The sequence below is a fragment of the Sarcophilus harrisii genome, chromosome 4 (assembly GCF_902635505.1).
Source record: "Sarcophilus harrisii chromosome 4, mSarHar1.11, whole genome shotgun sequence".
Lineage (NCBI taxonomy): Eukaryota > Metazoa > Chordata > Mammalia > Dasyuromorphia > Dasyuridae > Sarcophilus > Sarcophilus harrisii.
This window is the reverse complement of record NC_045429.1, coordinates 140,574,473-140,596,833: the sequence shown is the minus strand read 5'-3', so window position 1 is coordinate 140,596,833 and position 22,361 is coordinate 140,574,473. Positions and strand designations below refer to the sequence as shown.

Here is a 22,361-nt window from a genome sequence, read left to right as displayed (position 1 = left end):
TATATAATTACTTGCCATTTAGGGCAGAGTGTAGGAGAAAGGGGGGGGGGGAAATTGGAACATAAAGGTTTGCAAGAGTTGAATGTTGATAAATTATCTATACACATGTTTTGAAAATAAAACGTTTCATAAAAAATAAATAAAGTGGGCTTATTTGAGTATTTTATTTCCTCTTCTATTATTCTGGGCAATTTCAATTTTCACAAATATTCATGTATTTCATTTAAATTGTCGGTTTTATTGGCATACAGTTGGGCAAAGGAGTTCTTCATTATTGCTTTAATTTCATCTTCCTTGGTGGTGAATTCACTCTTCATTTTTTATTCTGATAATTTGTTTTCTTCTTTTTTAAAATAAAATTAATGAAAGATTTATTGATTTGATTGGTTTTCTCATAAAATTAACTCAGTTTATTTATTAATTCAATGAATTTCTAATTTGTACTTAAGAATTTTTAATTTGTTCTTTTTCTAGCTTTTAAAGTTGTTTGTCCAATTCATTGATCCCCTCTTTCTCTTTTATTCATGTAAGCATTTAGAAATGCAAAATTTCCCCTAATAACTGCTTTGGATGCATCCTATAAGTTTTGGTATGTTGTTTCATTATTTTCATTCTTGTTGATGAAATTATAAAATGTTTCTATGATTTGCTGTTTGATCCACTCACTCTTTTAACTTCTATTATTTAGTTTCCAATAAATTTTAGTTGATCTTTCTGTGGCCCTTTATTATACATAATAACATTGCATCCTGATCTGAAAAAGGATGCATTTAATATTTCTGCTTTAGATTTTGAGATTTTTGTGCCCTAATACAAGGTCAGTTTTTTTTTTTTTTTTTTTTTTTTGTAGGTGCTATGTAATGCCAAGAGAAAAAATATTGCTTTCTAGTTTCATTCAATTTTCTCCAGAGGATTGTTATATCTAATATTTTTGAAATTCTATTTACTTCATTTATTTATTTTTTATTATGTGGTTTGATTTATCTAGTTCTGATAGAGGGAGGTTGAGTTACCCCCACTAGTATAGTTTTGCTATCTCTTTCTTCCTACAACTCATTTCTTTAAAAGTTTGCATGCTGTACCACTTGGTGCACATATGTTTAATATTGATATTACATTTTCTATAGTACCTTTTAACAAGATGTAGTTTCCTTCCTTATTTCTTTTGATAAGAACTATTTTTGCTTTTGCTTTGCCTAAAATCAGAATTGCTCTTCCGAATTTTTTCTTACTTCAGTTGAAGTAAGCTGTAGTTCCTGCCTTTTATCTCTATTCTGTATGTATCTCTGCTTCAAATGTTTCTTGTAAACAACATATCATAGGATTCTGTTTTTTACTCCACTTCTTTCATTTTATGGGAAAGTTCATCACATTCCATTCATAGTTATGATTTCTAACTGTGCATTTCCACCTAGCATACCCCCTCCCCCCATTTAAATTTTTATGGCTCTTTTTATCCTGTCCCTTCTCACTAGTGTTTTGTTTCTGACCCCACCTCCCTCAATCTGCTTTTCTTTCCTTTTCCTATTCTACTTTTCTCTAGGGTAAGATAATTTCTATATCTAATTGCATGTGTATGTTATTATTATTTTTCTGGACCAATCGCTCTCTCTTTTCCCCCTCAACTGAAGGGGTGGGGAATGTCTGGCTTACAGGCCATATTTGGCCCATGAAATCATTTGCTAAGACAACCACAGACAATGCTGAGCTGAAAGCTTCTTACAACAGTCTCCCGGTGCTTGTATATGGCCCACGAACGATGTTATAAATATCCAAATGGTCCTTGTCAGAAAAAAAATGTTCCCCACCCCTGTTCTACTGTAATAGGACTTTTGAGCCTCTTCATGGGATATAATTTACCTTATTCTGCTTCCCCTTTTTTTCTTCTCCCAGGACAAATCTTTTCTCATCCTTTAATTCTTTTTTCATATCATCACATCAATGTCAACTTGTATCCACACTCTCTATCTACACATACTCCTTATAACTACTCCAAAGTTCTCAAGAGTCACAAATGTCATCTTTCTGTGTAGGGATGTGATCAGTTTAATCTTATTGAATAACATGTTTTTTTTTTCCCTTTCCCTGTTTATCTTTTTATGCTTCTCTTGAATCTTGTATTTTAAAATTGAATTTTTTGTTCAGCTCTGGTCTTTTCATCATCAGGTAAGTTTGAAAATCTCCTATTTCATTGAATGTTCATTTTTTTCTGAAAAATTATTTTTAATTTTGCTGGTTAGTTGATTCTTGGTTGTAATCTAACTTTTTTGTCTTCTGGAATATTATATTCTGAGCCCCCCTCCAATTCTTTAATGTAGAAAGTTCTGTGTAATCCTAACTGTGGTTTGTTGAAATTTGAATTGTTTCTTTCTGTCTGCCAGCAGTAACTTTCCCTTGTCTTGACAATTCTGGAATTTCACTACAATCCTCCTTGGAGTTTTCATTTTGAAAACTCTTTCAGGAAGTGGTTAGCATATTCTTTCAATGACTATTTTACTTTCCAGTTCTAAGATATCAGGGCAGTTTTTCTTGATAATTCCTTGAAAGTTGCTTGCCAGGCTCTTTTTGTGATCATGGCTTTCAGGTAGTTCAAAAATTCTTATATTCTCTCACTTGGATTGATTTTTCGGGTAAGTTGTTTTTCCAATGAAATATCTTACATTTTCTTCTAATTTTTAATTCTTTCAATTTTGTTTAACTAATTCTTGAAATCTTATAGAGCCATTAACTTCCATTTGCCCAATTCTATTTTTTAAGGAATTATTTTCTTCAATTAGCTCTTGTAGCTCCTTTTCCATTTGACTAATTCTACTTTAAAGAATTTTTTTTCTTCAGTGAATTTTTTTCCCATTTAGCCTATTCTTATTTTTTAAAGAGATGCTTTTTTCATTTAGTTTTTGTATTTCCTTTTCCCTTTGACTCTTTTCATAAGTCTCCTGTATAACTCTCATTTCTTTCCCCAATTTTCTATCTCTCTTGCTGGATATTAAAAATCCTTCTTAAGCTCTTCAAAAAGTCTTTTTAGGCTTGGGATCAATTTGTACTCTCATGTTTTTGAGGTTTCCCATGTAGACATTTTGTTATTGCTATCCTCTACTGAGTTTTTGTTCTGATCTTCCTTGTTAAAATACTATCTTTCTATGTTCAGGGCTCCTTTTTTGTGTGCTAATTCAATTCTGCTTTGTTCAACACAGAGCCTTCTCTGATGAGGACATGCCATGCTGGGCAGTGTCTCCCATGTCATGCAATAAATTCTTAAGTTCTTAAGAGAGTTCTTGAGAGTGTCCTTGTTGCTTTTTTCTGACCAACTTGTGGGGAAGGGGAGTGTTTACATATACATTGAGCTCCTCTAGTAAGGAAGGGAAAAGTTGTGGAGCAGAGAAAGATTGTGAGACAGATACTGAATTTTTTGGGGAAAAGAATGTATCCTGGAACTTGCAGACACAACTACCAAAATTTTGATTGAGTGGAAGATATGAATTGTATAGATCTTAAAAGAAGGAGAGGTTACTGAGTAATAATTACAGTAGGAAGATTACCTGAAAGTGGCAGAAAGATTCTCCTAGTTTATAGGTGTGATTGTCTCATTATCCAGCTTAAAAACCATCAATGATATCCCTATTATCCTTAGGGTACAACGTCATCTCCTCAGTATGGCATTTTAAGGTCATCACCAATCCAGCTTCAACCTATCTTTATCTAAACCTTATTGTACATGATACTATTTTTCTATGCATTAGATTGTAACCTCCTTGAGGACATAGATTATTTTCTGTTTCCTTTTTATATCCTTAGGATGTATCAATGTGCCTGACATATAGTAGGCACTTAAATATTTGTTGATTGATTTTTTTTTACCTTTTTAGAGTCATTCATAAGTTTTAAAGTGTTCAGGTCATATGCTATCTCCTCCTAAAGTTTTTCTTGATTCCCTTCCGTACCTGAGTTTTGTGTGCTTTCTTTTACTCCAAGTTTTCCTTGTCTGATTTCTCCACTCCCACTTTCAGTCCATTGTATGGATTTTTACCTAATTCTGCACTTTTTAGAAAAAATCCTTCAGTAGAACATGAAGTCCTGGAGAACAGGGAGTCTTTCTCTGATATCTTTTCATAGAATAGGCACTTAAAAATACTTCCCTAATGGGATTGAATTCAGTTACAGTATGAAATGCTGTATTAAAAAGTAAAAACCAAGAAAGAATATTTTTTTCTAGAAAAGAGAAGAAAGATTTTAATATAAGAGTCATGGAAACAGTGATGGAAATGATAGAGAAGGATGACAAATTTAGAAGGGGAAAAATACTAGATTGCCCCATAATTCAAGCTAAGAATTGCAGAGTTATATTTGGTTGAGTCATTTCTCATGGAATAACTTAAGAACTGACTACAGTATGAAAAATGGCTTGTATATTGGATCTTATTCCAGCCTGAAATAAAGCAAAATACTCCTGGTATACAGGAGGAAGGTTGTGCCCATGCTATTCCCATTTCTACTTTGTTATCTTGAGTCATTTGGGTGGTTTGGCACAGGACTTGTATCAGCTGGTATTCCCTATTGGGTTTCAAAGCCTTAAAAGCTTTTTCAAGCACTGTAATCAATCATCCCAATAGTAAGCATCTAATATGTTTATTACCTAGAAGAAAAATACTTTTACAACTCCTTTAATAATAATAAAAAAGATTAGATGTTTCCAATTGCCTCATGGATAACTGGAATTCCTCTGGGGGAATAAAAAGTAAACACAAAGATTTCTAGTTTTGCTAATAATCACATGTTGTAATGTAAGAGATGAAAATAGCATACATTGGTCCTACCCTTAGAGAATCCTGAATATTATTAATTTAAAGGGAAGAAGTAAAATTTGTTATTTCTCTTCATGCATTTCTAAAGCAATTGTTTCATTTTAAGAGTAAGTATACTTTCCCTTTTTATCTCCTCCCATTTCTTTCTCATTCCCTCTCTCCTTTCTAATTGTCTTCCCTCTCCTCTTCCACTTTCCTCTTCTTTCTTTTCTTGCTCCTCTCTCCACTCCAGTTTTTTCCCATTATTTTCCCTCTCCCACCTCTCCTTATCATGTTTGTCTCTTATTTCATTCTCCTCCCACCTTTTCATATTATTTTGCATATTATCTCTGTCTTTGTCTCTATGCTGTCTCTCTGTTTCTCTCTCACTATGATTTTGTGTATAAAATGAATTTTGGTATCTAGAATTATTAAGAAATAAATATAAGACTTTTGTTTCTTTCCTTTTCATTTCAACTGAGGAGCTATGTAAGAATCACTCTTGATTATAACTAATACTATTTTCTTCTGAAGGCTTAGTTAATTTTTGTCATTAGATGGCTTATGAAAGATGGATATAAGAACTCCATAGAGAATTAATGTTTTCTTTTTGTTTTCTTTGTTTATATAGAGTAGTTCCCTTTAAAAATTTACCTTATTTTCAATAGAGGAAAAATTCATTTATGCTTTCAATGAAAGAAAGACTAAGGTAGAGCTAAGGTTTTGAAATGCACAATGAGAAGAAAAGTAAGATTCAAGTATTATCCTCCTTTCATCTACCACATGCAGTCAAGAATCAGAATACTTAGAAACATCTGGATGATTTTTTTTTTCCACTATGCATTTTGATGGTTTAGAATTCTGTAAGCAATTCCCCACTCAGCCATTAATCCATTTTTTTCTCCCAGGGAACTATAGAAAGGTGGAGTCTACTCTGAAATTTTAGTCATAGAAATTGAAAAAAAAGATGTGGATTCCTTGTGGCAAAGCAGAATTTACTCTATCTTTGACAAGGGATTCTAATTCAAGAAAAGTTTGTGTTTTGCATATTGTGAGAGAAGTTGCTATGTTATCGAACTCTAACCTATTCTCGACACTTTAGCTGAGAAAAGTACAGGAAATAAACATGGGTTAAGATAGACTCCCTCTGTTTGAAAACATTTCTGGCTAGCCAGATCTTTTGACCATTGCTCTCCTGATGTGAGAAAAAGAAGCAGCAAAAATTCCCTAGATTGTGACTCCTCTTTCCCAAACGATTTGCAATGTGATCTATAGCCAAATAAAGGCAATCTAACAGATTGTTTAGAGCCAAAACCCAGAAGTTCTTTCAGACAAGGTCAAAGCAATGTTCCCTGTGTAATTCTTGCTACAACCATCTGTAATAGTGAAAACAAATAAGGCAAAAAAATCCTCCCAGAGTTGGTAATAGATTTATCCCTGAATCCTTCTTTGTAAATCATATGCTAGAAGGAAAGCTCATGGCAACCCCTGAGGGAGAGAGGGCTATGTCATGGCTGCTACTATTTGCAATTGAGTGACAGAGGCATAAAAAGAAGGTGTCTTTGAAATGAGTGGTGTGTCCCTATAAAAGATGGGTACATATGCTAGAATGGAAATTGAGTGGAAATAGACTTGAAAATGCCCTGGAAATCAATGTCCACCAGACTCAACACATTTTTAGGCTGAGAAGATTCCTGAGGCAAAGATATTTTTCTCTTAGTGATAATGATATATTCTAATTGAGTAATACTCCCCATTTATGAGGCCTATCTCCTCATTTGTTCCTCAGAACATTAGAATTATTTCAAATGCAACATCTCATTTGAGCCCTCCTACCCAGAGAAGTAAATGAAGCTGATAGTACAAAGGTGCAGAGAGTTTAAGTCAAGTCAAAAAATAGGTGTCAGTTCTGATAAAGCAAAGAAAGAGGGAAAAAACCAAAACAAAAGCCAGTTCCTGCTTTCAAGGAACTCATAGCCTAATTGGGGAGACAAACAACATTTAATGTGTGCACATACATGTGCCTATATCTATATTTATATGTGTGCATGTATGTATGCATATACACATAATGTATGTATAAATATGTATAGATTATATATTATAATAAAATATATGCTTATGTTTGTATACACACATGTGCATATATACATATAGACATGTATACATGTGTAAGTACATGTACACACATACCATACTTAGAGACATATATGTACACATATGCATTACACATTCATATATAATATTCTTATATGCATTCATGTACATGAATATATGTACAATACAGATACTTACATACATGTGTACATACACATTTGTGCACACATATGCCCACTGAAGTACTAGTATTATGATAGATCAGAAAAGGCTTTTTGTAGAAAGTGAGCTTTTGGTTGAGACTTGAAGAAAACTAGAGAAGTCAGGGGACAGAGGGATGAGAAGGGAATGCATTTTTGACTTGGAAGGAACAGCTGGAAGGCAGTGTGGTACAATGCAAAGAGACAAACTGCCTATTGACATATTAGCTGGGTGACCATGGCAATGGTAGCTACTTTCCTACTCTGGGTCTCAAACTCTTTATCTGAAGGGGTTAAACCTAGATCATTTGTAAAAATCTCATCTAATTTTAAATTCTATAATCCAATTATGTGTCCAGGGTCTTACAGATATTCCCAGTGTGAGGAATTGCTCATAGGAATGTTTCTTTTCTCACTGCTTAGGAAACATACATTCTTTCATTTGAAGAAGATATTCAAGCTGGACATCATTCACATTATTACTTATATAAATAGTCCATTTAAAGGGAGACTTCATCCCTTAATACATTCCATGATGTTGCTAAACCAAGATAGGAAGGAAACATTTATTCTCATAGGTGTACTCTACCCAGCTCTTCGATAAGGTCTCCTTGACTTGGAATATTCCTTTTGGGAACTTTGCATTTCTAAAATACTGTCTAAATTGCTCAGTACATTTACTCCCCAAACTCTTAATACAGATAGAGATGGTTTCATTAACACTGCCAATCTCCTTTGAGTAATGGACCAAAAGTCATTTCTATTTGACTGCATCTCCTCCTTTTACATGAATCTTACAACTTGATTTTTTAATCCTTTTTTTCCCAGAATAAGTGTTCTCAGAATATATTATTTTTTAAAATAACTTTTTATTGACAGAACCTATGCCAGGGTAATTTTTTTTATATTATCCCTTGCAGTCCTATACATGTTAATAGGTTAAAGTATATCCTAGATACAATATATGTGTGCAGAGCCAAACAGTTTTCTTGTTGCACAGGGAGAATTGGATTCAGAAGGTATAAATAACCTGGGAAAAATAACAAAAATGCAAGCAGTTTACATTCATTTCCCAGTGTTCTTTCTTTGGGTGTAGCTGCTTCTGTTCATCCTTGATCAATTGAAACTGAGTAAGATCTCTTTGTTGAGGAAATCCATTTCTATCAGAATACATCCTCATACAATATCGTTGTTGAGGTATATAATGATCTCCTAGTTCTGCTCATTTCACTTAGCATCAGTTCAAGTAAGTCTCGCCAATCCTCTCTGTATTCATCCTCTCAAAATATATTATACATGGTATTTCTGGCATTTCTTAAAGCTTTTGATCTGGGGGTAATTTCTTCCATCTTGTCCTCCCCTTCCCTATCTCAATACTGTTAATAGGCTTATTGAACTGGGCAAGCAATGTTACTGGTTACGTTGTTTTCTTTGGACTCCTTACTTGTATTATGCTGACTATTATGTTCTCCTAATATGAAAAAGTGGGAGTTATAAAAACCTGTTTTTCACTAGAGGTTTGTTTCAGTTAGGCAGTCCAACAGTATGGGAGAGGGTTGGAAGTGCAAGGAAAATAAATAGCTTCTGTTGCTGGACTACATCCTTCTGGACAATCTTCTAACCTCAAGTTCATGGTTGTTACATCTACCAATACCTCTCTCAAACTTCAAAATATTAGAGAATCATTCAGAATAATATTTCTGGAGGAAAGGACTTTTAAAATTAAGTTTGGGAAGGAAGAACCCAATATATCCAATTCCATTTATTTATCTAAGCAACTGACTTAGTTATTAACTCTGCATTGCACTTGATCACAATCTATGTTACTCTAGATGAAATCACACCAGGGTAGAGAATGATCTCTGTTGCAAGAATTATCACTTCTTTCATTCTTGACATCATACCTTTTCCAATTCAGTTTACTCATATTAGCTTTATAGTTGAAAATAAATGTCTCCCAGTACTTACCTCTATATTGTACTTGTGAAAGGATAGCAGTGTGGACCAATAGAAAGGGCAGCAGCTTTAGAGTTAGAGGAATTGGCTCTGTGTCCAAGTTTTTCTACTTACTATATAATATTGGACAAGTCGCTTAACTCCTCTTGGGCTTTAGTTTCCTCATTGGTAAAATGAGGGAGTTGTACTCAATGATCATTAAAAAGCTTTAAATCTCTGAGCCTGAGTTGTTGTTGTTCTTGTTTTAACCCAAATAAGTATAAGACTTTATGTTTCTTCCTACTATATTTTGCTTTATTCCATTTGGACCTGTGGTTTAGCCTGTCTTTCAGTATCCTGGATTTTACCACCTAGCATATTGGTTATTTCTTTCACTTTGCCTCATTGGCAAATTTTATAAGTTTATCATCTTTGGATTGATTAAAATCACTGATTAAAAATATCCAATAGCAAAAGTTTTCAGCTACGTTTGCTTAGCTACATTGAGGATAGTGAAGTGATCAAAGGGGCAGAAACCCCATATCACTTCCTCAAACCATCCCTCCCTATAGCCATGAGGATCATGTTAAGAAGAAAAAAGTCTTATAAATAGCTCATATCAGTTGGCTTCTCTACTGTAGTCCTACACCAATGGCTTCTCTTTTATAAGTAACCTTGGATACTCTATGGCTATGTCAGAAGAGGCCAACTGGTGGATTTCACCATTTTGGGAAGACCTGAGATATGGGATAATCATTTGTCTGCCACCTGAGATGGGATTGCCTAAATTTTGAGATACTTGTCACCAAAAGACTGGCTTCAAAGGATCCTTTAAAAAAACAAATCAAATCAATAACGATTTATTAAGCACTTATTGTGTGCTTATCACTTAACTACTGGAAGGTCTGAAATTGTTTATAAAGGGGTAGAGAGGTTATGATGAAAGTACTGCTCAAACTGAAAAAATTGAGACTAGCATTAAGCCACAGATAGTTACATTTGGTAACCTGTAATAATACATCATATATACTCTCATTGTAATTAAACTACAGGGAATTATAAATAGAAAGTATAGAAAATAGGGGGCTAGACTTATAGTCAGGAAGAATTGGATTGAGACTACTTCAATTATGTGACTGGGCTAAATTCTTTGTGTCTCAGTTTCCTCATCTGTCAAAGAACAAAGTAAGCTTTGATGACCAGTATTTTTGTCTGTGTATATGTACATATATATGTGTATATATTTGTATGTAGATATATGTGTATATATACATATATAAACATATATGTATATATATATATATATTTGACCCTATGATTTATTTTGTCATGCTTTCCTTTTTCCCTTGCTTCTTTCACTAAATAGAAGCATAAGAAACTAGAACAAGGTCTGAACATAGCAATAATCTCATCCCTAACCCTCATTTTGGAGATAGAGAAACTGAAGCTTAGAGAGATTAAGTAACTTGCTCAAATTTACATAGCTAATGTCATAATTAAATAAGCTATATATGTAATTATTTTAATCAGCAACCATTTATGATTCCAACATACATTAATGTTAGTGACTGGATAGAGTAAAAATAGGGAAAGGGATAAAAAGGGTTTGTTAAGAGCTGGCACCCCTCAAAATGTATAGTTTTTATATAGCACCATAGCTACAAATTTTTGCAACATTTTTTTCTATCCAGATTATATAAAGGTATACATACTCCTTTTGTTAGCCTCTTGGTTTTTCTCATTCTGTTTTAATAAATTACTTTTATACAAAGAACTGATCTTTCATGTCCTTATTTATCTTTTTGTAAGATGCATTTTCCAAGAGTCATCCACAACCCCTTTCTGGAACTCTTGATATCCCATACAGATACAGAATAGGTACCTGAGTGCTTCTGAAAAAACAGACAAACTGACTTGCTTTCTGTAGAAGAGAAACTTTTAGTATGTGCCAATAATGAATGCTCCTTCAAATTCTGTTCTTTGGGTGTTCTACCTTCACTTAAAAACAAATTAACTACATTTGAGAGGATAAGTAGTAGAACAAGATTCCCCCACAAGGGGATTTGGAGAGTCTCTGAAAACCAGACTGATAAAATACTTGGACGAGTTAATCATTCCAGACTGTCACGTCTCACAGTAGGAGCTAGAGGCTGGGGCTGCTTGGTAAACCTCTGTTCTTCTGATCTATGACTGAAACTGTGTTTTCTTTAAAAATAAATCCTGTTTTTCTGATCTCCATGTGTTTCACAGCCTCAAAAGTACCTCCTAAGTTGAAAAGTACCCAGAACTAGTCTTATTATAGTATTATCTCAAGTTCCTCAGTAATTGCCTCCTTTCCAAAGTTCTTGATTAAATCATTTAATCTAATATCCTATTAAAGACTTTGTTCCTATTTGAATTTTGGGATGGAGGTTGGATATTAAATCAATGAATTTTCAGACACAAACAAGGAAGTTCTGACTACTATAGCATTTTTTCTTGTGTACTTCAGGAGAGGTAGGTGATTTTACTATGTCAAACAGATAAGTATTTATTAAGTCTTCCAAAGGTGTATGACATGCTACAAGACTTAAGTTAGTGTATTAACTACTCACCACCTCATATATCAATTTTATTGATCCTCAAGGATCCTTAGGGATGATGAAGAAGGTCTGCAGGCACTATGCAGTGGAGCCAATTGACTCAGCCATAGTTGAACACTGATATTACTTGGATCTTTGGAGTAAATTCTTTTTAGAAGAAAAGAATCTTGGAAAGAAGAGAAGGATTTGGTTGGTTGGATCTTTAGACTGACTGAACTTTGCCTAGTGATATAGTGGGTATAATTTTAAGAAGTAGAGAGAGAATGATTTCTCTAATAACATCTAACATATAGCACTTATGTGCCATGCACTGTGTTAAATCATCTCATTTGATCCTCATAACAACCTTACAAGGTAGATACTATTATTATCTCCATTTTAGAGTTAAAGAAACTGAGGCAAACAGAAGTTAAGTGACTTGCCATGATTCACACAACTAGTAAATGTTTGAGGTCAAATTTGAACTTAAGCCTTCTAGACTCCAGGTCTAGAACTCTATCTGTTATACCACATAGCTGCTTTCAAACTATATTGACAACTTAGCAAATTATCGCTCCAAAGCACCACATACAATTCTTAAGACCTACCAGTTTTCTAAATCCATGTACAGATTTCTTTTCCCTTGATCATGGGATCAGGTATACTAATTTTTTTTTAATTTTTAATTCATTTTAAACAAGTACAAAACAAGAAAAGGAAAAACAGATCCATGTGCAGAGCAGAACATTAAAAGATTCAACATAAAACAGTAAATATGAATTTAAAATTGTTTGCTATTTTCTTCAAAAACCTATATAATAAATACTACACACTATCTTCAAAGATATCCAGCTTTTCTCTGCTTCCTTCTAAGTTTTCTTTTGTTCTTTGCTGTGTAATTTAAAATTTTTCTCCCTCCCCATCCTGCCCTAGAGAAAACTACCATTAAACAAAAACACATAAACATATTTGTATATATGTATGCATTTATCTTCCATATATATTATATAGGTGAATATATATATATGCAGAATGTAAGACCATACTATATATATTTCTGTAAGCTCTTTTTCTGGAGGTGGATGGCATCTTCATTGGTCAAATATAATATATATTGTACTATAGTGAACAAGATTAGATCAAAAGGACCAGAGGACCCCTTGGGTTCAAGTCCTGGTTCTACTGGTATTGACTTACATGACTTTTGGCAAGTCAATTTCTGGGTCTAATTTTTTCATCTATAAACTGAGAGGGTTGGAATATATGGCGTTTCAGTTCCATTCCAGTCTGATGACCCCACCAAATAGAAGTGACTCCACCCTCTCCATCTCTCATTCTTCTTTTTTGATCTCTCTACACACTTGTCAATTCTAATTCGAAATCTAAGAACATACCCTCCCCTACCATTTCATTAGATTGTGAGCTCTCCGAAGAAAAGGATTGTTGCTTTTTTACCTTTGTTTCTCAAAGCCTCTACCACAGATACAGAACAGATGGCAGGTATTTAAGAAGTAGTTTTCAAGTTCATTGAAATACATGAGGACAATAGAACAAGGGATGAGGCCAGAGTCCAGAATGCAGAGATTATAGTGTGAAAACAGGCTTCAGGGCACACACTACTTGCCTTTTGATCTATTTCAAAAGCTTTCTTCATACTTTGGGTATTTAACATATACCACATCTTCTTAGAAATAGAGCGTATGAAAAACAAAAAGGAAGAAGACTTGAGAAAACCAGCTTATTAGAAGAAAATGAAAGAAATGACTTTTCATGAGAAAAATGGCAGAATATCCAAAAGGGATCAGAAGAAAGGATGATTATTAAGATACTACTTTCTCAGTTTCTAAACTGAACTTTTGCTCACAGCAGGTGAATGATGGTTTCTTCCCACACTTAAACTTCCTCCCCTGCCGATGTACAGTCTGTTAAGTAAACAGAGACTTTATACTGAGAAAGGAACATTTCTCTATTTTGGCTATGAGTTGTTATTTTTAAAGCTTTATTCTCCAAACATTTTCTCCATCCTTGTTTATTTTTTTTCACTAGAAAGAAAAATTGTTACTTAAAAAAAATCAAATTTATTGTGTGATCCTTCAACACAAAAGGCCATCTCACTACTCAAAATGACCAACTTTACTAAGTGACCAACTATTGGATATTTGCTCACACTGCTCAGTTTATATGTTCCTCAGAGATTCCCTCTCCCTTTAATGCATGCATTATAGGCAAGGAAAAATTAAGTTAAAATTTTCAAGCAATTTCAGGCAAGAAACTGTTTGAATTGAATTACCTGAAAAAATTAGTACTTTAAAAAATCTAAATTTTAAAAATTAGAAGTAAAAATGAGATCACTGATTTAAGACATCTAGACATAGGCTATGAGAAATAAGCCAGATCTCATTACAATTCTTTTTTCTTAAACTGTAGACATTTTTGATCAGCTGTGATTTAAAAAGTCAGTATCCTGTTTTTTGTATGACTCTTAGTTTTGCATGTTTCTCTATTTTGGGGGAGCCAAACCAGTAATTTCATTGCTTATAGGGGAACTCTCAAGGTGGAAACTTTTTTTTTTTTTTTTACTAAAGCAGATCAGCAATTTATAATCTCAGGTGCCTGGGGAAACTGAGGCAATCTTTTTCTACCTCCCTAATTAATTAATTATTCCATTCTCCACAGATGTCTTAATAAACTTTTACATCGATACTCAAACCTCCTATGGCTTTCTCTACTCTGCCTCTACTTATTTCATATTTTACTGAAAAAACTCCATTTGCTGAGAGCTCCCTCTTCTCCTTTCACACATTTCTCAGATATTTTCTGCTTCTATTTCATCTTTTATATCTGTCTTATATGAGAAAGGCTATTCTTTTTGTCAATGCAAACTCTTTTACATGCAGAAATGATCCCATCCTGAAGATTACCCATTCCATTATTTCTATTTTCTCAACTGTCTTCAATCTTTTTCTTTCTACTAGTTGTTCCACTATTGCCTAAAAACATGTGTATGTCTCCCTCATCCTCAAAAAGCCCTCACTTTATCTGTTTTTCTTTAGTTAATATCCATGTCTCTTCTCCATTTTGTGGCAAAATTCCTTGAGGAAGGCATCTACAATTAGTGCCTTCATTTTTAAAAATCTTATTCTCTTAAATCTCTACAGTCTCACTTTTGATATTATTATTCAATTGAAAATCCTCTCTCCAAAATTACCAATAATCTCATAATCTAAAGATCTCTTGTCAATCATTATCCTTTATGATCTCTCTGTTGCCTTTAACACTGTTTATCACTTTCTTTTTGATACACTCTTGTCTCCAGATTTTCATGATACTGCAATCTCTCCTGTTTGAGTGCTTCTTCACATTCTTCTTTGCTGGATCTTCAACTTGGCCACACCTCCTGTTTCTCTAGAGTCAGTTATAGATCCTCTTCAATATTCTTTCTATTCTATACTATTTTACCTGCTTCCCATTGCTTATCATCTCTGTGCTAACGATTCCCATATCCACTTATCCATCCTTAATCTCTCACCTAACTTCTAGTCTTGCATCTTCATCACCTATTGGTGATGAACAAACTATATATTCCACAAATATCTTAAAATCAGCATGAACAAAACTGAACTCATTCTCTTTCCCCTCAAGCCATTCTCTCTTTCCAACTTCCCTATTACTATTGAGGGAACCAAATTCTGCTAGTCACACAGGCTTGTAACCTCCGTGTCATCTTCCATTCCTTACTTTTTCTCACAGTCCTTTCCTTACACTCCAGTATGTTGCCAAGTACTGTCAATTCTATCTTCATGATATGTTTTGTATATTTCTTGCCTCCCTTCTCTGATACTGCCAACACCTAGCTGACAAGCCTTGTCACTCATACATTCTGCTTAGCCTCCCTGCCTTAATTTTCATCTTTCTGTCCTCTATCTTTCACTCAGGTCAAATAAATCTTGTTAAATCACATATTTGTCATTTCCCAATGTCCATCCCAGAAAACGTCAGTGGCTTCCTATTACTTCTAGGATGAAATATAAAATTTTCTATTTGGCTTTCAAATTCTTTCCTACTGTGTCCTCTTCCTACCTTCCCAGTCTTTTTATACTTCATTATCTTTCATGCTCTCTATGATCTAATGATACTCTCCTGCTTGCTATGTCTTATATAAAACATACTTCATTCTCCCCATTCTTGCCTATTTCACTGACTATCACTCACTCATTCCATTCTCTTCTCTTCTCTTCATCTCCTGGATTCTCTGCCTTCTTTTAGATTCCAGCTAAAATCTCCTCTCTTGTAAGAAAACTTTCCTTATCCTCCTTAATGCTCATGCCATATCTCTAAATTTATCTTCAATTAATTCTATTTATGTCCATTTTTGCACTTAGACATTTTTGTTGCTTCCCCCATTCAACTTATGTTCCTTGAGAAGACAGTCTTTGAATCCACCATACTTAGTACAATGCTTGGCATATGGCAGGCACTTAATAAATATTTGTTGACTTGACTTTTCTTACTCATGATAACACAACTTGCTTTTTCTTACAACTTATTATCTATGTATTGAACAAGATATTTACTAGCTATATGATGTTGGATAAATTACTTAATATCTATTCCAGTTTACTCCTCTATAAAATGAAAGGTTGCACTCAATGGCCTCTTACATTCTGATGTAAGAAAAAAAAGTCTTTATTTCCACTTCTAAGACTGTGTATGAGTGCATGGCTCCTATGGTATTGGTGCTAAGACACAAAAGGGTACTGATAATGCATAGAGAAATCTCTTCCTCCTCTTGTACCTTGAGAGCAGCATGAGGAATATGGAGAAAAGCAAGCCTTTCAAAATGTCATATATACATTCACAGCTGACTGACCCAAAGTATAACCAATATGTTATTTTATCTAGGCCACAAATAGTAGAGCTGATTTTTAGTTACTTATATCCAGTGGTAAGTGGCTTGTATTATTTTCAGATTAATTACATTCTTACCAGGTTGTTCTGTATAATTAATTCCAGTGTGTATAGTTTCCTCTTGCATTGTTTAGGTAAGGTCCCCAATTTAAATAAGGGTTGCTGTGATTTATCTCTTTTATATCTATCTTACATTACTATTTTTCTAAGATTTGAAAATAATTTTTTATGATGAGAAGTCTTTGTCCTTTATCATCCTATACTCAAATGATCTTTTACTTAAACTAAGAGAAAAAATGGATAACAGATTCCTATCACAGATTTGAATTGTGAGTAGCAACCTACCCTTTAACTCTATTTTTGTTTTCACAGGAACCAGGGGAAATGTGTGGAAGGTATGGTGGAGATCTTTGACATGTTGCTGGCTACATCTTCTCGCTTTCGAATGATGAATCTCCAGGGTGAAGAGTTTGTGTGCCTCAAGTCCATCATTTTGCTTAATTCTGGTGAGTTAGTGACATGGGAAATAGAAAATGTCAAATTTCAGGATAACAACTGTCTTTGTTACATTTTTTCATCCAGACATGGTACAATTATTTGAAGGGAGAAGTGGTATAAATTGAAAGAAGCAGTCAACTACTTCTTATCTGGATTGACTCAAAGAAATTGAAGTTGTACTGGTTATATTCAAGGAGTCAAATAGGTATTAAAGTACCAAAGAAAACATTCCTTTTTGTCAAAAATATTACTGCTTTTTTCAACCATCAATAAATGTTTTTATAGCTATACGTCACATATACTTTTGCAAAGTACAGAATTGATAATCCCATTAGAAATGACAGATCATTGCAAGCTCTCAATCATAAAGAAGGGAACATATTTGAGAGTGACAACACTCTTCTCAAAAATGAAAGGATGAGAAACATACCTGGATTAGAAATAGGGCATTAGAAGGAACCAGAGCCTAAAACACTGGAATGTAGTAAATTGATCCAGCTAAAAGGAATGTTTTTCATTTTGTCTATGGATTCTAATTCCATGACCCATCCTATTTATTCATTTTAGAAAGCTTAGCTAAGAGCTACATCTGTTTTTTTTTCTTCTTTTTTTTAATGCTGGGCCTGGTTGATATATAAAGAGTCATTCTAGGTCACACAGATGGAATCTACAGCTCAGCCCAAATTAGTGTCCAGGCTCCTCCCAAATCCTGATCTTTGAATGTAAGCACTAAAAAGAATGACAGACTCTAGAACATGAAAATTAACCACTAGTCATAAAGTGTAATTAAAAAAAACACCAACCCCCACTGGTTATGCATACATCTCATCCCCATATTGAATACCTCAATAATATTTTGCTTTGGATTCCCTCAGTCCTGAATCAATTAATTTCTGCCCTGTTTATCAAAGGTTATGTATTTGGTATGGATTCCATTCATAAAGCCATAGAGAATATACTTCTAGCTCTCTCCAATTTGACATCTATTTTCACATTTTATATTTTTCTGATCAATAACAATCCATCCCCATCTCTCCTGAGAATGGAAGCAAATAATTTTCCATTTTTCCTCACTGCCAATGCTAGTAGTCTACATCACTCAATAGTTATCATGGCAATCACATTCACTTATCAACTGATAAATGGAAATCTGTATTATTACCTTAGCTGAAGCAGGAAATACTGGATCAAAGTTACATGGGTAAAAAAAAAAACAGCTAGTCTATACTAAGGAAGTGATTATCACTTGATTCAAGTTTCTGGTTCCACTCACATATATTGTGCTTTTCATTTTGATCGCTTGTCCTGCATACTGAAGGGTCCAGAACCCACAATTGCTTTTTAGTGGGATGAGAGTTCTGGGAGCAGTGCCATTCGGCTAGACAGTGCCAGGTCTTGAACCTGCTCCTTCTTAGATGGAGAGCCTGGCAAATACTGATAGATTCTGAGTGGGCAATCTGACTAACTTCAGTGAAAGCAGGTTGTTTTTTAAGTGTTAGGTTTTCTCTCCCCTTCCTCCCCCTTGTCCAGGAAATAATACTCAGATAGGAAGTGAAATTAGCCAGGACTGGGTAATCAATGCTAGATTATGTTCTGGTCTTGGGGAATTAAAAAGAATAGATTAAAATCAATTTAGTCTTTTGCTTGCACCAATGTTTTGTTTGTATAAAAGGTTTTCATTTAATTTTATTTTAATGCTGAATAAGAAAGTAAGTCATTTGTAATCAACAGATCAAATTGCCTTGGTTTTGGAACTACACAAAAATTAGATTTTTAAAAAAAGCAATCCTTTACATTTTCTTTATTAAAAAAAAACACCATGTCAAAGAAAAGCCTCTGGTAAACTCAGAATCATTACCCACAACTAGATTTGGAATTAGTCCTGCTGTCTTCTCATACCAGTTAAGGCCTTCTTCATTATTGTCAGAGCTTCACTCAGTTTTGCATTGATGCTACTCAAAGTAAAAGTTGGAGCTACTATTAGCTTCCCTTGCAGTCCTTCAGAGGGATTGGAAGCCTGCTTTTGAGATACATTGACAAGATTAAAATAATAATAATAAATCCCTGAGATACCAAGGCGACAGCTTGTCTCTCCTATCAAGGACAATTCTGCTGTTTCACTGGCTCAATAACAAAACAGTATCTGTCTTTCCAGCTTTGTAGAAAATGAAGTAAACCTTACCAATACAAAAATTGAGCTGTGTCTTCAAAGGACAGATTTTTTACCCAGAACTGCTGAGTGTGTGCTACGTCTTGAAAACCAAGGTCATGGAATATATATATCTGCATCATACAGGCAATTGCATAGTGTAGGACCCCTATGCCAAGAAGAAACATCCAGTCAATAAAAAGTTGAGGTAATCATGTCAATGTTAATTTTCTTTTACCTTCAGAAATGGAAAATTACTAAAAACAAACAATCAAACAAAGAAGGTAATGAGGTCTGATCCAGGAACATGAAAGAATAGGAATCTGAGATGCATTTTAGGAGTAGTCAGTGGCTCTTATAGTTTACCTGGAATAAACCATAAGGTAAAGGAAACAGGAAACTAGGGCCAAAAGACGCGGTTCAACTGCTCAAGTCCTCAAAATGAAACCACTCAGATTTCTCCATGAGTTGTGGCCTCTTTCTGAGAATTTCATTTTGCTTTATTTACATTGCCTCTAATTTTGGGTCAGAGGAGAAGAGATTTGCTAGAATAACTTCCCAGAAAGCAAGAGGATCCCTCAGATCCCATTGAATTGGGATTAAGTTTAACAGTCAAGGGAAGGGCCCATGATATTCATCAGAACTTGAATGTACTTTATGGAAAATAATTTAATTCATTAACCACCCCACCCCACCTCCCCAATTTTCCCACCTTATTTCAAAAAGCAAAGTCTTTTCTTAATTGGCTTGGGATATATTTACTGCCTTTTAGTAAGTAGAAAATCAATGCTTTCTAAAATTGACTATGATATTTTAGATAGCTGAACTTGTTAGAAAATTGATGTCAATTAATTAACAAGCATTTTTTAAAGTCCTACAGTGTATGAGGTGCTATATGCAAAGACTAAAGTGAAATAGGCCCTGCCATCAAGGTGCTTACATTCTATCAAGAAAAACAACATATATTTTCACAAGTGTATATGAGATGTGTGAATTTTTAAAGGGTAATTTGGTTGGGAGGATGGCACTAGCTGCGGGGAAGATCAGGAAAGACCATTTTGTAGAAGGTGGTATATAAGTTGAACTTTGAAGAAAATTATAAGTTTAGGAGGTTTAGGATGGACTAGAAAAGGCACAGAGTTATGGAGTGTCATATCTGAGAAATAGCAAATGTTTGTTAGTGTGTACAATAAGGTATGAATAAGATAGACATAAAAGGAAGTGAAAGAAAATTGGAGTCAAGTTAAGAAAGGATTTAAATATCAAATAAATGAGTTTGTATATAAAACAGAGAACCTCTGAGGCCTATTCTGATGGCAACCCTAAATTAAGTCCCTTTTCATCTTCTGCATATTGTTCCCAATTATTCATTATATTCTTATGTGACATGATTTTGAGTCCCTTAATTAGTCTTATCACACCCTTCTAGATAATCTCCAGTTTATCAGTGCTCCTCCTAAAATGAGTATCCAGAAGTTAGTCTAGTATTCCAGCAGTGGTCTGATCAAGTCAGAGACCAATGGGTCTCTCATTGCCCTACTCCTGAGTATCACTGCCAGAAATAAATTACGCTTACATTACCAGTTTTTGGTTTTTGTACATGACTGTACATCACATTGTTGAGCTATTTTGATTATATATTTCCCTACAATCCTTACATATTTTTCAGAAAAAACTGCTATCAAGCCAAGTCCCTCCTATTTTGTCCTTGTGATAGTGATTTTTTGAATCTGATAATGATTTTACTTTTCTTTCTTATATGGCTTACTATGACTATGATCAAAAAATCTCAGTACTTGGTAGCCAACTTATTGATAGGTCTACCTTCCAGTGATTAGTCCCTCTGTACTGTAACATAGCCCTTGGAAAACAGACAAACAGGAGTGATTGGATTGTGAGGTGCATTGTTAAATGGAATTTCCAAATTGGTGGATTACTGATCCATTTTCGGTTAAAATCTGTTTCTAGATTTATATGGAAGCACTGAATCTACGAGTTGGAAAAGACCTCAGAGGTTTCCCAGTTTAACATGCACCAGAAGATAATTTCTTTGTACAACTTACTTGAAAAAGATCTTTCAGCCTTTTTGAAGCAGTTTTTTTTTTCAAGGCAGCCCAAATACATTTTGGAATTGCTCTACTTGCTAAAATTTTTTCCCTGATCTTGTCTCAATTTTCATTTTTTCCAGTTCTACTACTTGCTCCTGGTTCTGGCCACAAAGGCCATGTAGAACAAAACAATTCCTATTCGATATTTTCATCCTTTCCATTTGAAGAGAGCTGTTCTGCCTCTCTCTCTTAAGTATTTTTCTCCAAGCTAATCCTCTCTGACTCTTTCAAATAATCCTAATGTGGCATGCTTTCAAGGTCCTTTATCATCTGGATATTCTCCACTTTATCACAAATGTTCTTATTAAAAGATAGTGCCTAGAAACTAATATAAAATTTTAGAAGTTATCTGACCAGCATAGAATATAGTGAAACTCTCACTTTCCTAGTTCTATATACTCTCATTTCCTTTAGGTGATTTAAGTCCACCAATTCTTAGCACAGGGACTGGCAAATAATAGATACATAATGAATGTTAATTGACTGATATTAGCTTTAAAGGCTATTCCATCCCAGTTAACTTAATCTGAATGGGATGCTTTTCATATTTGCCAAAAACATTATATCCTTCTTTCCTTAATCTCTATTTTCCATTTATTCTTCTCCCATTGCATAAACTTGAAAATTATTCTGGTGATTTTAAATTCAAATAATTTAGAACTCCTTGGTTTTATCAAGATCAGGTCATGCAAGACTAATTTTATTTTTAAAGTAGGGGTGCTAGAATATTGGATCATAACGCTTTATGATCCAATAGATCATATTAAATCTAGAACATCCAGATTTTACCAAGGCACTTTTTATAGTCTCTCTTTCTTTGTGAACAAAACAATGTAGAACAAAATGGACTGGACGATAATGCAGAATGTGTGTATGTGTGTGCATATATATGGCATGCATGAGAAGGCTATTATTCTCTATCAACTGAAAATCTCTATCCAGAGGCTTGATGGCCATATTTCAGGGAAATTCTGTGATTCTGCTTAATCTCTCTCTCTCTCTCTTTCTTTCTCTCTCTCTCTCTCTCTCTCTCTCTCTCTCTCTCTCCTTCTCTCTCTCTGCCTTTCTCTCTCTCTGTCTGTATGTGTCTATCTGTCTCCCTCTCACTTTCTTTCTCTCTCTCA

General features: G+C 34.2%; 1 protein-coding gene across 3 annotated transcripts in view; it reads left to right on the top strand.

Moving 5' to 3' along the window:
• The window catches only part of ESR1 (estrogen receptor 1), a 345,878-nt gene that overhangs the window by 274,855 nt on the left and 48,662 nt on the right, over positions 1 to 22,361 (top strand). For all 3 annotated transcript variants that reach the window (XM_031937618.1, XM_023503274.2, XM_031937617.1), the window contains exon 7: positions 16,855 to 16,988. In XM_031937618.1, the coding sequence (XP_031793478.1) occupies positions 16,855 to 16,988 (134 nt within the window). The remainder of the gene's footprint in view (positions 1 to 16,854; positions 16,989 to 22,361) is intronic.